At 34.5% G+C, this 16,275-nt stretch overlaps 4 protein-coding genes across 4 annotated transcripts; 2 read left to right on the plus strand and 2 right to left on the minus strand.

Annotated features, from left to right (window-relative positions):
* Positions 1-2,342: 2,342 nt before the first annotated feature.
* On the minus strand, positions 2,343-3,785 carry LOC106402778 (ER lumen protein-retaining receptor erd-2.2-like). The gene is made up of 5 exons (XM_013843565.3): positions 3,456-3,785; positions 3,187-3,386; positions 2,962-3,102; positions 2,691-2,896; positions 2,343-2,604 (listed from the first exon to the last, which is right to left on the minus strand). The coding sequence occupies exons 1-5, from the start codon at positions 3,676-3,678 to the stop codon at positions 2,556-2,558; spliced, it is 819 nt and encodes a 272-aa protein (XP_013699019.1). The 5' UTR covers positions 3,679-3,785; the 3' UTR covers positions 2,343-2,555.
* A 275-nt stretch (positions 3,786-4,060) lies between these two features.
* LOC106403205 (glutamate receptor 2.5-like) lies at positions 4,061-9,822 on the plus strand. Its single transcript, XM_048761467.1, has 5 exons — positions 4,061-5,465; positions 6,200-7,527; positions 7,885-8,200; positions 8,318-8,724; positions 8,816-9,822. The coding sequence occupies exons 1-5, from the start codon at positions 5,153-5,155 to the stop codon at positions 9,500-9,502; spliced, it is 3,051 nt and encodes a 1,016-aa protein (XP_048617424.1). The 5' UTR covers positions 4,061-5,152; the 3' UTR covers positions 9,503-9,822.
* A 2,220-nt stretch (positions 9,823-12,042) lies between these two features.
* On the plus strand, positions 12,043-13,205 carry BNAC06G36450D. Its single transcript, XM_013846862.3, has 3 exons — positions 12,043-12,498; positions 12,582-12,665; positions 12,754-13,205. Exons 1-3 carry the CDS (start codon positions 12,181-12,183, stop codon positions 13,036-13,038), a joined length of 687 nt encoding a protein of 228 aa, XP_013702316.1. The 5' UTR covers positions 12,043-12,180; the 3' UTR covers positions 13,039-13,205.
* LOC106406241 (tubulin beta-1 chain) lies at positions 13,155-16,003 on the minus strand. Its single transcript, XM_013846861.3, has 3 exons — positions 15,478-16,003; positions 14,296-14,565; positions 13,155-14,041 (listed from the first exon to the last, which is right to left on the minus strand). Exons 1-3 carry the CDS (start codon positions 15,872-15,874, stop codon positions 13,365-13,367), a joined length of 1,344 nt encoding a protein of 447 aa, XP_013702315.1. The 5' UTR covers positions 15,875-16,003; the 3' UTR covers positions 13,155-13,364.
* Positions 16,004-16,275: the final 272 nt, after the last annotated feature.

Here is a 16,275-nt window from a genome sequence, read left to right on the forward strand (position 1 = left end):
TTTCTATGCATGGGAATGTCACTTCACCTATCATGTCGTCTGACACATAATATTACACGTTCGGTAGTCGTCATTTCACTAAACTCTATGTTAAGTCAAATCAAAACTTGCACCCAACTTAGAGTACTGTTCTAACTCGTAACTATTAGACGTTTTTTGGTTTTATCGATAATAATATTAGAAACGATGAAACGTGAAGGTAGTTTCCTAAATTGTAGTTCTTGATCGCCATTAACTTAGAGCTAGGTTAAAGCCTGCTATCGAAAATAAACAATTTGCTATGCTTTAAGGAGTGTTTTCAAGATATCTTCCTCGTGAATTACGACACTTTTTATTAAGTCCTAAATAAAGGAAAAAACGCAACTAAGGAGTAGTGAGTTCTTTAGCCAGCTGTGAAGTGTTGTTGTTCACTTAACAGCTGTTATGCAGCTAATCGCCAACCTGGTTATCTCTTTTACTTTCTTTTGTTCCCATCCCAATCTATTTATAATAGATTCTATGGACCTATATGTGGTTTGTGTTTATATTTTCAATTGGCTTTCTTTTCTTTAAAAAGAAGGTGAGGAAATAGGAAGCTAGAAATCAATTTTAACCTCGTCCTTGTATTTGCCATTATTCTCAATTTGTGTGAATAGTAATATTTCAAACATCCATTATATATTAATTGAGAAACATTACAACATTCTTTTGTAGCCACGTGTCAACTTGAAAATGAAATTCATAATTCCTAGGAAAATAGGTTAGTTCATCTTAATTTATATTATACTTTTTAAGCTAACTATCAAATTAATAAATAGTGTACAAAATAATATTCTCGCACTTTCCTTAAATAAAAGCTACGGAATTACCTAATATGATTAACGTATATATGACAATTAATGATTATAAACAATAAATATTTGATAACCATTTTTGTATCTTAGCTATTTTTTGTTTAATCTTATATTATTAAAAGATACTAAACAATCACATTAATCATATAATAAAAAAAATATTATATGTTATATTTTGAATTTTAAAACGACTATAAATTACTAAAAACGTTAAATGTCTCACACTAAAATTTTATGATCAATGGTCTAATTTTTTTGTAATAACAATATAGAAATGATCATAAATCGTATGAATATGAGTCTCATTTAATAGACATTCATACTATATATTAATATAGTTTAAAATTAAACTATATAACATATAAAATACATGAATATGTTAATTTCTAAATTTGTATTAAAAAAAATTGAAACCTTAATATTTTAATTTTAAAATTTGTATTGAAAAATTCGCACATTAGAAATTTTGTATTTATCATATGAATATGAATTCTCAATAATAAATATTTATATTAAAATATATTATATATTTATATCCATGTCATTGAAATTTAGTTATATACCATATAAAATAAATAAAATGATTGTTTTGATTTATTTACAAAAAAATATCGTAAATAGACAAGAGATATTGTTTTGATTTATGTTCTTAATCTAATTTAATTATATACATAATATGTAAATGAACACAAATAAATAATAATATATAAAAATATTTTATATATAACGTTCTTTCCGCGCAATTGCGCGGGTATTAACCTAGTATACATTTAAATTGATAGGTAACTGATATTTTATATGCAGAACCTACTAGAAATCGATCAAACATGTGTTTGGAGCCGCAAATACGTAGAGTCGAATATATGTAAAAGCTTATAAATATTTTCATAGTCTGTTAATTACTGGGTCAAAAAATGAATTGTATGCTTTGAAACCCTAAACATTCAGCGCCGATTCTTGTTATATGAGGTCAAATGTTACATTTGTTTAATACCACAGCAGTCAGCACCTTAACTTCACTCCACATTAAATAATATATTGCGAAAAGAATCTCCCACTTTCTGATAAAATCTTAAATATGTTCCTGAGTTATCCGAACATATTCGGTATAATACATCAAGGAATTGGTGGAATATTAGGTGATATGATTACAGAGTTTCCAGCTGTAGCCGCCGCCAAAAGAGTCGAAGTCGAATTAAAAATAAGTTTGGATTAGCTCAAACTTGAGCATAAAAAGTTTAAAACAAGTGAAACAAACAAACAATAGCTGCATGCATCAATTATCATCACTCTTTAAAGTTAGATAGTAGCTAATTCGTACAGCAGAAAAAAATAATAAGTCTTCAATATCTATTTACGGTCATTTGCAATAACAGATGCATATCCAAATAACTAGTTCGTATTTACTTAACTCTAGTTTTAATTTGTATAATAAGTTGTTCAAATAAAACCTATGATGATAGTATTGAATAACGAATGCAATGATCATTTTCAGCATTTGAAAATACGTTTTATCTAAAATATTACCATTTAAATTTTCATATAGTAAAATATTAAAACAAAAATTATTCAAAATCCTTAACCTTTTTCTTTTACAGTCATCTAAGCAAGAAACATAAAAACAATTAAGGATGGCCTGCAAAAACGTAGAGGCAAACTCCAATACCATGATAAGAGCTAGATGCCACACAGTATCTTCTCCTCTCTCCTCTTCAACACAATTTACACAACACCTGATGGGAGACGAAGAACTAGCTGGCCACCCATTAAACTTGCCAAACACCAAAAACAATCATTATTAAAATACAGAAATTACTAGATATAATCAAATAATTACATCAAATAAACATTATTTACCTCTTGACATAGTAGTAACAGAAGTCAGCGAGAATAAAAGTTTGTATGACTTCAGAAAGAAGGACCATTATAGGCCAAAGCCCATATCCTAAAGCAGTCAGTAACCTCCCACGAGTGTCCAAAACCTGAAGGACCCAGTGCGCACAACTCAAGAACCTAGCTACCCCCAATGCAAATACGTAATGTGCTGTGAACGGCTCCACGATCTGAGACAAAGACATGCGTTACTACCTTAGAACCATACTTACTCCAAAAACTTTTTACAAAGTACCTTAGTGTTTTGCATGACTCTAAGCTGAGGAAGAACTGAAACAGATTCAAGGTAAACGCAGAAGGCCCAAGAGACTTTGTTGATTATATGGTGATGTGTTGATGGGTGAAACAGGACTGAAAGAACAGCACACGGTATAACCTTCAACAATATTATAAAAAATGCAAATTGAGATCAACTAAACCGAGAATTCAAGAAAGAAACAGAGAAGAGAAAAGAACTTACAACGTAGTGGATAGGAAAATTGTCTTTGTCTTCCATGTAAGTGGTTTTGAGCTTGAAACGGATCATGTAGATAACCCAAAGGGTAGTCACCAACGTAGCCGAATCAAGCAACGTGTGAATATCAAACTCCATCACAAAGCTACAATACAGTCTCACGGCCAGAAACAGAGCCGTTAACTCTTGTGTCTTGAGAGATAATCCTGTCCAAACAAAAGATTGTTATCAATCCTAATTTCAAAACCAAGAAAGTTCGAGAATTTTTTATTTACCAGCGCAAGTCTTCTCCTTGGTGAGTTTGTAGATGAGAACGGAGATTCCAAGGGCGTGGACAGCCTCGGCGGCGACGAAGAAGTTGTCGTGGTCGTGAACAATCATTCTTAAGAGAATGAGAGCAGCCATGGCGGAAACAACACCAAGAAAGGCTTTGACTTTCGGTGGTTGCCGGCGAACCCATGTCGTCACGGCGTGGATTGGCTTCTTCGCCGCCTTCATCTCCTCCGATTTTACTACACCGAGAATCGAAACAGTAATAAAAGTCGAGACTTTTGGGTAACTTTGTACGAACCAAATCTTAACTCACTTTAAGACGATTTTATTACAAAACAAAAAGAAGTCGAAAAGCTTTGACACTTTAAGACGGTGACACGTGTTGAAAGTTAGATTCGCGGTGAGCCAACGACTCCGCCTTGTCTCCTTGTAGTAAACTTACAATAAATTACAAATCCTTACAGCCCAACTAGGCATTGGACTGGCCCACTAGACTAAAGCCCAACAACCCTACTAGTCTCTATAACTATTTATTGGCCTGCGACTGTGACATAGCAACTCTAATTATAAAACAGCTCGTCTGTGACAAAAAAAAAAAAAAAAAAAAACAGGTTGTGGTTCGTTACTTTATTGTACGACTAATCACAAATAGTTAATTCAAGTAGCTGAAAAATTCAACGATTGAAAATTATAATTTCTACGACTAGTCATATGATGGATACAACAAGTAAACCAACAACATTCGGTTGCAAGTCGTAGTTTTTTGTTTGTTGCTAACTGGTTGATATCATTTAAAATGAAAAGAGTTTGATATAGCCCAGGGGATATAACTATGATCCTATACTTTGATTCCCTGGCAAAAAAAAGGCTACAAAAACAGGGAGTCAAAATAGAACAGCTAGAATGAAACTAGGTGAGAGGAAGTGATCACTGAATCCATTTGATGAAGAGGATCCTGAAGTACGTCCTGTTTGATCTTGCGTGGATGATAATTAACTCGAATACTACCAGTTGTAGTTGCATGTCGTAACTACTAGTAAACGAACAAAGCCCATGGCCATGTTCACTACGATTTTGTGGGAACATGGAAGCTCTTGTGGCGATTTCATTTTCCTATGAAGTGAATGTCAGTGTCAGCGTATTTTGTGTGTGTCATGCTGATTTTGAGAGTGGACAGTTATGGTGGAGAGTGCAACTCTAGGAGGAGATAGCAACGCTAGCGTATCAGCAACTTCGTTTGCAATGCATTGCTACTCAGCCTCGGCTCGGCACGTGAACGTCATTCTCTTGATCAGTGAACAATTGGCTCTTCACTCATTAAGCCAAGTCAATCCAAACTTAAAATATTGCAGATGGCGTAGTCGTCTGACCTTTTATTAGGTCTTCTTTAGGTATTATCTAATAAATTATTGTTCGGCCAGAAAAAAAACTAACTAATCATTATCCCTTCTATATTTGTATCACCTTAAAAATGATATTGTATGGTTGTATAAGACCATGTCTTTGCCTCAAATGGCTAACGCGTTATATATCCAAAACAAGCCTTCTCTACATCATCTTTGTACTAATTATTATCTATAAGGTATGTACTAAATCAATGGTCTACTTGCAAATTCCAACAGTTAATTAATTTACAAGTTGAATAATCATTTATTAAATAGTCTACTTGCAAATCCCTTGCTCAAGACTTATTTATTCCATGCGTCTCTCCGTTTGTAGCTACGAGATCATCATAGCTATGTCTTTTTCCGATAACATCGTGTCTCGTTCTCTTCCAATATGGCTTTTTATTTACCTCATATTCTTAGTATTACTCGGAAAATCTCAAAAGGAAGTTCTGCAAGTTAAAGTTGGAGTCGTTCTTGACACTAATTTGACATTAGCAGATTTGAGCTTGCGAGCTATCAACATGTCCCTGTCGGAATTTTATAACACTCATAATCGCTTCAAAACAAGGATTGTCCTCGACATCCGAAACTCCAAAGGAACTGTTGTTGGTGCTGCAGCTTCAGGTAAATATTGTGTTGTGAAACTACACCTATCACGATCACGTATGAAATATATTTACTATATATTATCCATTAGAAGTTATTTCAGTTTATTGTCCATACTATATACTATTTTCATTCTATTATATAAAATATGAAAAAAGTAAAACACACTACTTTTGTAAACAGAGATTAAAACTCTGGAATTTATAATATATAGTTCCGTATTCGTTAATATATGTATCCGGTTTTATTATTTTGAAAAATCGGCATATCTACGGATATTAAAATCTGCAAAGATAAAATACTAAAAAAGTATAATATTTATGAAAAATGGATAAATAATTTTGAAAACAATACATACAACTTGGCAAAAAAAAACATGAAAAACAGCTAATAGCACAATGAAAATGATGGGAAAAAAAAACAAAGCAAATATGATGATAAAATATACTAGGTGATCCGCAGGAATGTACAGAAATAAATATAATTTATATTTATATATTCTACATTTTGTATTGCTATTACTGTATTACATAAATATAATGATTATCAATTAAATTTTATATGTAGTTTTATACTATTATAAATGACGTAATATAATAATATGTGTGTTTTAAGTGTTATGGATATCGGTAGTTAAACTCCTTTAAATCAAGATATTCAGATTTCTAATTTTAAATCAAGATATTCAGACTTTAAACCTCAATGCAATGTTTAATAAAGGCTTTAATGCAATGTTAACCTTAAATTTGCAGCTTTATACTTGATAAATAAGAGGAAAGTGGTGGCCATTATTGGACCAGGGAGTTCAATGCAAGCTCCATTTTTAATCAACCTCGGAAACCAATCTCAAGTTCCAATTGTGTCATTTTCTGCAACAAGTCCTCTTCTTGACTCCCTCCGGAGTCCATATTTCATCAGGGCCACACATGACGATTCAGCTCAAGTTCACGCCATTAGCGCCATCATAGAATCATTTAGATGGAGAGAAGTTGTGCCTATTTATGTAGACAATGAGTTTGGAGAAGGCATTCTTCCTTACCTAGTCGATGCTTTTCAGGAAATTAACGTTCGTATCCGATACCGAAGCGCTATATCGTTTTATTCATCTGATGATCAAATCAAGAAAGAGCTTTACAGACTAATGACCATGCCCACTAGGGTTTTTATCGTGCACATGTTGCCTGATCTCGGGAAGAGGATTTTCTCGATAGCGCAGGAGATTGGTATGATAAATAAGGGTTATGCATGGATTGTTACAAATGGGATAATTGACCAGATGAGTTTACCGGGAGGACCAAGCCTGGAGGATATGCATGGTGTCGTGGGTGTCAAGACATATTTCTCTAGGTCAAAAGAGCTAGCCAATCTTGAAGCTCGTTGGCGGAAAAGATTTGGAGGAGAACAGCTAACCCATTTTGGATATTGGGCTTATGATACTGCCACAGCACTTGCAATGTCGGTTGAGCAAATAAGTAACGTAAACATGAGTTTCAATACGACCACAAACACTTCGAGAGGTGATAATGGGACTGATCTTGATGATCTTGGTGTCGCTCTATCTGGTCCTAAACTTCTTCAAGCGTTATCAACGGTCAGTTTCAAAGGCGTCGCCGGGAGATTTCTGCTAAAAAACAGAAAGCTAGAACCAACGACGTTCAAGATAATCAACATAGAGGAAAGTGGGCAACGAACAGTTGGATTCTGGAAGTCAAAAGTTGGACTAGTGAAGAGATTAGGAGTGGATCAAATAGGCACTAACATCTCACACAGCTCGCGTCGACTTAGACCAATAGTATGGCCTGGGGACACTACTCTCGTGCCTAAAGGTTGGGAGATTCCAACGAATGGAAAGAAGCTGCGTATAGCAGTTCCAAAAAAGGATGGTTTCACCAATTTTGTGGAGGTAACAAAGGATGCAAACACTAATGCCCTAACCGTTACTGGGTTTTGCATAGATGTTTTCGACGCTGTAATGAGACAACTGCCATATGCTGTCCCTTACGAGTACGTCCCCTTTGAAACTCCGGATGGAAGAGCAGATGGAAATTACAACAACATGGTTTATAAAGTGTTTCTTGGGGTAAGTTACATTGATCCCTAGACCGTTCATGAACTTTTTTTATTTTTAACTTCAATAAAAAGGCTTTTTGAAGGCTATATAACTGATAACTAGTCAAATGTAACCAAGCGCTCGTAGCTTGGTGGTAAAGGAGGTACAGCTGTACTGTCCGCCACCCGGGTTCGAACCTTGACCACAACGGATTTAACATCCCTTCCGTTGGGGCGCTGGATCCCTTTCGGGGGAATAAAATGAATTCCAGAATTTTTTGACAACTAGTAAACATTATGAGGAACGTAAATGAATTAAGTATTCCATAAAAATGCAGTTGCACCAGAATTTTAAAACTGAGCTAAACTTCTTATTTTATGTTAACAGGAATTTGATGGAGCTGTAGGAGATACCACAATCTTGGCTAATCGGTCTAACTATGTTGATTTCGCATTGCCATTCTCAGAAACGGGTGTTGTATTTGTGGTTCCTGTCAAGGATGAGAGAGAGAAAGGAGAATGGGTCTTCTTAAAGCCTTTAACAAAAAAACTCTGGTGTATGACTGCTGCTTTGTTTATCTACATTGGACTCATGGTTTGGACTTTTGAGTCCATAGCAGATAAAACTTTCAGGACACAGAGGATCATTGAAAAAATATCTAATGTGTTCTACTTCTCATTTTCAACCCTATTTTTCGCACACAGTAAGTTTATTTTGTCACCACAACTTCAGTTCTAATCACACAAGGGCTTTAATTGTGATTTGGTGCTAATCACCACAACTTCAGTTCTAATCACATTTGCAATATATTTACTTTTAGGGAAGCCATCAACGAGCATTTACACAAGGGCTTTAATTGTGATTTGGTGCTTTGTGGTGCTAATATTGACTCAGAGCTACACAGCCACACTCACATCGATGCTCACGGTTCAAGAGCTTCGACCAACCGTGAGACACATGGATGAACTGAGGAAGAGCGGAGCGAATATCGGATATCAAAAGGGTTCGTTTACATTGGAAAAGCTAAAACAAGAACGCTTCGACGAATCTAAGTTAAAAATTTATAATTCTCCTGAAGAAATGCGTGAATTGTTTCTCAAAACGAGCAGCAACGGTGGTATTGATGCTGCGTTCGATGAAGTCCCTTACGTAAACCTTTTCATGACAAAATATTGCAAAGAGTATACCATTATCGAGCCTAGATATAAGGCCGATGGCTTTGGCTTTGTAAGTAAAGAAAGCATTAGCTTGTTCTTAGTAATTAGGGTTTTGGAAATGTTATTAACTCTTCATGTTTTCTTTTTTTGGGGTGGGGAAGGCTTTTCCGTTGGGATCTCCGTTGGTGCCAGATATTTCAAGACAGATCTTGAACTTAACAGAGGGAGAGAACATGAGAGCTATTGAGAACAAGTGGTTCCCAGGAGAAAAATATTGTCTAGACCGGAACACAACTGATACTCCAATCCAGCTTGATCACCACAGCTTTCAAGCTCTATTTATGATCGTCTTTGGTACCTCTTTGGTTCTACTCTTGATCATGCTGTCTTGTAGAAGATACCGAGAGGGACGAGGAGACATGAACGGTGATCCACCTAATAATCCAGAAGATGACCATCTGCTTCTACTCTTGCTCATGTTGGCTTCTAGAATATACCAACAGAGACGAGGCAACATAATCGTAGCTAAACCCAATCCTCCTGGCAATGGGCCTGACGGCCAAGACAACGCACGACCTAATCAAAACCGTGATGTTAATGAAGGTGGACAGGGAGCCAATGAAACTGGTGGAGCTGCTGAACCAGCTGATACTGAGCATCGTATTGTGGAAGTTCATGAAGGAGTTAATTTTGGAGATGGAGATCATGAAGCAAATCGTATTGGGAAAGTCAATTTGGAATTACAAAGGCAACAGTCACAAGTTCGCCGTCGCTGCAACAAACTCTTCTCAGAGAAAAATATGCCCTTAGGAATGGCTGCTCCGCCTCCGAGGATGCATTTGGCATAGTTCAAAGAGGTCTTCAATCAAGGTTTCGGTTTGACTTCAGTTTGAGTTTTTCGGTTTTATAAAAATTGTATTGATCCTGTAACATTGGTTGAAGTTTTTCAATAAATGTATTATCAACTTTTGAATCTTGATACCTGCTCCCTTTTTTTGGAAACTGAATTGTATTATTAAACCTTCTAGACAAAGAGTTCTAAAATAATCTTGACTAGGATAAGACTTGCACAAGCAATTTATATGAAAATTATTTAATAAATATCGTATGGAAAAAAATTTATATTATTGACCGAATTAATATATTTGGCTCTTAAACAATTTTTTAAAACTTTTTTTTGTTAATTACATAATTTGTTTACTAATGAACTAATCTCATTTCTAAAAATATTTTAGGTAAAAAAACTATTTCTCGCATAAAAACCTAACGTTTAGGTCGAATAATCTCATGCCTACTATTTGGTTACAATAAAACTATGTCAGCTCGGTTTTATATCATGATTTAGCAATTTAAAAGTTATTTATGATTATGAGAAGTTTACGTTCACGTGCCAATCCTATCTATCTTCGATATTTTTTTCTTTTTCGTGTCATTTTGGTTATTGCTTGATATAAATATTGATTTTTGAGTTTATTCTCTTTTTTTTTCTTTTTTTTTGGCCTGAGATTTAGAAAATGTTTAAGATTCAAAATTATTAAAGAGATACATATTTAGGTTAAGATCTACGCCTTGTGCAGAATAAAATACTTATTTTATATTTTTATGCATATTATGAAATAATAATTATATATTAAATAACTAAGAAATCAGTTACTATTATGTAATAAATTGGCTTGCACATATAAATCAAATGACCGCTCTTGTTTATTCGCAGTCATTTTAGAATAAATAAATCAAACAATCAATCTTATCTATCGTATATGATATATACTTAAATTTAAACGATATGAAGTATATATATATATATATTAACATAAAAACCTATTAAAATAAAATTATTTATTTATATGATTTTATTATCATTGTATCTTATTATAGAAAAAAATTTAAACATTGATCACAAAATTTTATGGGAGACTTTTAACAGTTTTAATAATTTATACTCGTTTTGAAAAATTCAAAATACAACATATACAAAAAAATCTACATTTTTAATATATGATTAATGTAATTGTGTAATTTATTTTAATAGTAAAAAATTAAACAAAAATGATAGAAAACATACAGATTATTAGCAAATCTTCATTATTTAAAATCATTAATTATTATATATATCTTAATCACATTTAGTAATTTCGTATGTTTTATTTAAGAAAATAATATATAATAAATAGCCACCTTGATTTAGCTAATATCATATGATATTATATAGTTTGTATTAAATGTTTCTAGTGAGATATAAAAATCGAATTGGGCCAACATGTTTTTCAATTTCAATGTAAGAATGACACGTATGAATAATTAACTACCTAATTGATTGACACATAAGCAATGAGTATTTTTTTAATTATTACCAAATTGAGGTTACATCTTTTCAAATGTTTTTCGATTTATATACAGGGGATAAGTACCTACTCTATAATTAATGGACTGAAGTTGTAAGATAATTATTTCTACGAGATATGCATACACTATCTTGCTTTTGTAGTATACATTGCATTGAAACTAATCGGAGTTTTGGTAATGTTTTGCCCGGAAGAAAAGACAGCATTTTGAGAATAATTTCTGGAGACAGAAAAAGAGAAAAAAATCTTACCAATTAAAGTGGAGAAAACATGTATATATGGATGTATATGCATGTTTGCCAATGATTCACGTTAGGAAAGTAGGAATGAGAAAGTCAAGTATTCCAATTTTATTCTAAAATTTAGATTTGTTAGTATCTTTAAACCTAGGGACTATTATAGAACAATATCTTAACATAAGCTAATGTGCAAGTAATATTATATTAGATTTTTTTTTTGTGATCTATAATTTTGATGTTTATTATTGTAGAAGTTGTTCAAGTATTCCAATTTTATTCTAAAATTTAGATTTGTTAGTATCTTTAAACCTAGGGACTATTATAGAACAATATCTTAACATAAGCTAATGTGCAAGTAATATTATATTAGATTTTTTTTTTTGTGATCTATAATTTTGATGTTTATTATTGTAGAAGTTGTTCAATATCAATATGATAATATATAATAAATTTGTAAAATACAATCTATTTTTATTATGAATATCATAAATAATCTAAGATATTATTTGGTTTTAGAATCTAGTTTATGACTATTTTGATATGAATGTAGTACACATATATGAGTATGTTTTTTGTGTGTTTAGGGTTTCTGGTTGCATGTAACCTGTTTCTGTTTAGTAGCGTAATTGGTTTTGTGGCAATTTGGTTCTGGATCAGCTCTAAACCGGATCTACCAAGGGTTTTTAAATGGGCTATACTTTCCTTCTCAACCTTTAGCTTTTCAAATTCTTGTTTCTACATTGTAATACCCAAAAGCCTATTTTCAGTATAAAGGCCTCTAGAAAACAAGGAGAAGAAACAAAAACGTAACGACACGTGTCATAAACCTAGACCATCAAACGCTGTGATAAAAACGAAACAAAAAGCTTCCGAAAGATTTATCTTCTTCATTTACCCACAATCGTCTCAACTCTCAAGCGACCCCAAAAGAAGATTACTCGAATGCTACTGAAGAAGAAGACAAGAGCAACGATGGAAGATCACGGTTCGCTCCTTTACCGTGACATGGTAGGTAAACAAGGTTTCTTCGATGAAATCGACTATGAAGTTTCTTCGATCTTGTTGGAACTCTCGCACCCCGTCGTGTTCTCTTCCGACCCTCCTCTTTTTCATAAATGGGGCCGCACTAAAAAGAGGTCTTCTACCGTCTTCCTTCGTCCGCCGAAGATTTCGCCGCCGTGTGCGGAGGTCGCCGAGAGGGGAAGTACCTCGAGTTCGTCGTGTTTAACCGGCGATGCAAAGAAGACATATCCTCAAAGCGTAATTCTAATTATTTTTCTCTTATATTTTCTAAATTCTTTATTATTATTATTATTTTCATTTATTGTTTATTTAAACGCCAGATGATGAAAGGTTCTATGACAAATCATAGCTCGAAGCTGAAGATTACTTCTCCGCCAAAAGCATCATCGTGTTCGGTTCTCGAGGTTGTGTTTATTTTTCCATTTTGTTTTTGTTTTTCCTAAAGATAGAAAATATCATATTCCATTTCTGAAAGATTCTGTGAATATACAGACCGAGACGGGTTTAATTAGGGCGCAAGTTGGGTCGCTACTAGCCCAGCCCATTGGAGAAAACCTGCCTGATCTACAACCGTTGACATACGTTGGTGATCCTACGGACAACAAGAGAGATAACTCGGAGCCACGTGGCTTTGATCTGAACCTTCCAGCAGAAGAAGAAGGTAACCTTATAGCCACAACGATTGTTGATTTTGAGAGTGCAGGGACTAAAGCTCAAGCAGCTGCTCAAGCAAGACAAAAGAGATTAGGGCTAATTAGATCTAAGAAGCGTTTTTAGTAGATTCTTCTTATCTTCATACCAATTCAAGTAGGAATGGGGAATTAAAAAAAAAAATCTTTCTGGAAAGATTTTGTTGCTAATATATAAATTTAATGCGAATAATGTAAACCAAATTTGAAAAGTTTTCATTTTTTAATATGAAATAAAAGCTTAAAGAAGATAAATTATTATTACAAGACAAGGCATTGAGAAGGAAAGAACAAACCAGATTGAAAATACAATAACAAGTAAAAACCCATAAGAAAATAAACTCAAAGATTTTTTAACACATTCAACTTGATATGTATATAATATAGTAGTAGTAGTAGTAGGCGGAGAGAAAATCAAGATTCGTAAACTTCTTCCTCTTCATCCTCGTACTCGCCCTCTTCCTCAGCAGTAGCATCTTGGTATTGCTGGTACTCAGCCACCAGATCATTCATGTTACTCTCAGCTTCAGTGAACTCCATCTCATCCATACCTTCTCCAGTGTACCAATGCAGAAAAGCCTTACGCCTAAACATAGCCGTGAACTGTTCGCTCACTCTCCTAAACATCTCCTGGATCGAAGTCGAGTTTCCGACAAAGGTAGACGCCATTTTGATACCGGTCGGCGGGATGTCGCAGACGCTGGACTTGACGTTGTTTGGGATCCACTCAACGAAGTAGGATGAGTTCTTGTTCTGGACGTTCAAGATCTGCTCGTCGACTTCCTTCGTGCTCATCTTTCCTCTGAACATGGCTGAGGCTGTTAGGTAACGTCCGTGGCGAGGATCAGCTGCGCACATCATGTTCTTGGCGTCCCACATTTGTTGGGTGAGCTCGGGGACTGTGAGGGAGATGTACTGCTGGGAGCCGCGGGAGGTGAGAGGAGCGAAACCGACCATGAAGAAGTGGAGACGAGGGAATGGGATAAGGTTGACTGCGAGTTTTCTTAGGTCGGAGTTGAGTTGTCCAGGGAACCTTAGAGAGCAAGTCACACCACTCATAGTGGCTGAGATCAAATGGTTCAAGTCTCCAACTACAAATGGTAGTATATGAAAATATTACTCTTCTATTCCTAAGAGATAGATTTTTTAGTTATTTTTGTAGATTTTCTAGATTTTTAAATTACTTTTAGTAGTGAACGTTAATAAATTATATGCTTTAAAAAACGTTAATCGAAAATATTTGAATTTAATAAATATCATTGATTGCAATTATTAGAAAATGTATAGTAAAAGTAAATAATAAATTAAATTATAAAAATTAGTATTATTAATTTGCATGACTTACAACTAGGAGTGCTGAGTTTGAGAGTACGGAAACAGATGTCGTAGAGGGCTTCGTTGTCGAGGACCATGCATTCATCAGCGTTCTCAACGAGCTGATGGACAGAGAGAGTGGCGTTGTAAGGCTCAACGACAGTGTCTGAGACCTTTGGAGATGGGAAAACAGAGAATGTGAGCATCATCCTGTCTGGATATTCCTCACGGATCTTTGATATCAATAGAGTTCCCATTCCAGAACCTGTGCCTCCTCCAAGAGAGTGGCACACTTGAAACCCTGTAATTATTAAAAAAAAATAAAAAAAATTATTAGACCAAGTGACATCAGACACAAATTATAACTCGAGGATTCATACATTTAATAACGAATTGATCACGATTTGAGTCAGTTAACCAAATCAATTTCACTGTTCAAGTACATTGTAGTAAATGCGAATAACAATGTAGTTCGTAGGAAACCAGATCCAAAAAAGTAATGAGATGTTTATTACAATGATAAAACAAGAATCATGCTCTGCTAAATGAAATGTTTCACCTCGATAGTATCAACACAACAGTATTAGTAATACCCTAAAGTGATTAATTAAAATATTCGATGTGGCTAAGGATCACGTGATAAGTTTGATTTACTACAAATCAGGCACAAACACTAGGGGGCCACAATACACACTAAAGCCTAATTAACACAGTGTCTTTTAGACTAAAAAGGAAGATAACTTTTTCTCCAATAAAAACACAATCTCATAAAGCGCTTATATATGTCTGTATTAACTGTTCTGCAGTTATGTAATTGTAAATTTGTGATATTTGATTTGATATATAAAAAGTTTAGCCGACAAAAAAAAATGCGGGACAAATCAATAAGTGCTAACAGCTCAGTCTTAACAGTAATTAAGACCTTAATTCAATTAGTCAGAAAAAAAATGAATTATTGAAGAAAAAGCATGGTTCACGGACAGTAGAGAGAAAACAACTAAAATAATCACAAAACATGCGGAAAATAAGGTTCATGGTTCTTAATCCATGCACATAAAACCTGCGATTTGATTCTTCCTCAAATCTTTTCTACAGAGAAACGGTGATCAAATAATGTCTACCAAACAAATATTACAGATCAAAGAAAAATGAAATGGTGATAGATGATGATTAGTCAAAAAAAATTAATCATAACTACTTAAATAAATGATACCTTGAAGGCAGTCACAGTTCTCAGCTTCCTTACGAACAACATCAAGAACAGCATCAATAAGCTCAGCACCTTCCGTGTAATGACCTTTCGCCCAGTTATTACCAGCCCCGGACTGACCAAACACGAAGTTGTCGGGACGGAATATCTGACCATACGGTCCGGATCTAATGCTGTCCATGGTACCAGGCTCGAGATCCATAAGAACCGCGCGAGGAACGTACCTCCCGCCAGAAGCCTCGTTGTAATACACATTGATACGCTCGAGCTGGAGATCGGCGGAGTCGCCGTTGTAACGACCGGTGGGATCAACGCCGTGCTCGTCGCAGATGACTTCCCAGAACTTGGAACCGATTTGGTTCCCGCATTGCCCGCCTTGGACGTGGAGGATCTCTCTCATGGCGTGATTGGAGGAAGATTCTGGTGGAGAGAGAGAGAGAGAGAGAGAGGTGAGAGAGATGGAGAAGGGAGAGAGATGATGATGGAGGAGGGAGAATAAGAAGGAAGCGCGGGAGAGAGGGACAAATTGACAGCGTGGGGGATGATGGATCTTGCCAGCTATAACCGTTACTCTCTCTTCTCTTTGAAATATTTATTTTAATAAATACTTTTTGCATTTTACATTTCAACACAAACTATTTACATATTTCTATTAACTTGTTTTTTTTCTTATAACAAATAACAAATAATAAATTAAAAATTAAATTGATTAATAAATCTAAATTAGTAACTTTATATTTATGTGACATGGCGGTTGTATTATTGTATTTTATAATGCAAAATTATTGTTTTCAGGATATG

Source organism: Brassica napus, chromosome C6 (genome assembly GCF_020379485.1).
Source record: "Brassica napus cultivar Da-Ae chromosome C6, Da-Ae, whole genome shotgun sequence".
NCBI lineage: Eukaryota > Viridiplantae > Streptophyta > Magnoliopsida > Brassicales > Brassicaceae > Brassica > Brassica napus.

Excerpts from the sequence above, each read along its gene's own strand:
- BNAC06G36450D (XM_013846862.3), top strand. The coding sequence starts at position 12,181 with ATGCTACTGAAGAAGAAGACAAGAGCAACGATGGAAGATCACGGTTCG. Across the intron at positions 12,499-12,581 it reads AGAAGACATATCCTCAAAGC|ATGATGAAAGGTTCTATGAC; the intron begins GTAATTCTAATT and ends TTTAAACGCCAG. Across the intron at positions 12,666-12,753 it reads CATCGTGTTCGGTTCTCGAG|ACCGAGACGGGTTTAATTAG; the intron begins GTTGTGTTTATT and ends GTGAATATACAG.
- LOC106406241 (XM_013846861.3), bottom strand. The coding sequence starts at position 15,874 with ATGAGAGAGATCCTCCACGTCCAAGGCGGGCAATGCGGGAACCAAATC. Across the intron at positions 14,566-15,477 it reads GAACTGTGACTGCCTTCAAG|GGTTTCAAGTGTGCCACTCT; the intron begins GTATCATTTATT and ends TAATAATTACAG. Across the intron at positions 14,042-14,295 it reads CAAACTCAGCACTCCTAGTT|TTGGAGACTTGAACCATTTG; the intron begins GTAAGTCATGCA and ends TACCATTTGTAG.
- LOC106402778 (XM_013843565.3), bottom strand. The coding sequence starts at position 3,678 with ATGAAGGCGGCGAAGAAGCCAATCCACGCCGTGACGACATGGGTTCGC. Across the intron at positions 3,103-3,186 it reads ATTTTCCTATCCACTACGTT|GTTATACCGTGTGCTGTTCT; the intron begins GTAAGTTCTTTT and ends ATATTGTTGAAG. Across the intron at positions 2,897-2,961 it reads GAGTCATGCAAAACACTAAG|ATCGTGGAGCCGTTCACAGC; the intron begins GTACTTTGTAAA and ends TCTTTGTCTCAG.
- LOC106403205 (XM_048761467.1), top strand. The coding sequence starts at position 5,153 with ATGCGTCTCTCCGTTTGTAGCTACGAGATCATCATAGCTATGTCTTTT. Across the intron at positions 7,528-7,884 it reads TTTATAAAGTGTTTCTTGGG|GAATTTGATGGAGCTGTAGG; the intron begins GTAAGTTACATT and ends TTATGTTAACAG. Across the intron at positions 8,201-8,317 it reads AACCCTATTTTTCGCACACA|GGAAGCCATCAACGAGCATT; the intron begins GTAAGTTTATTT and ends ATTTACTTTTAG.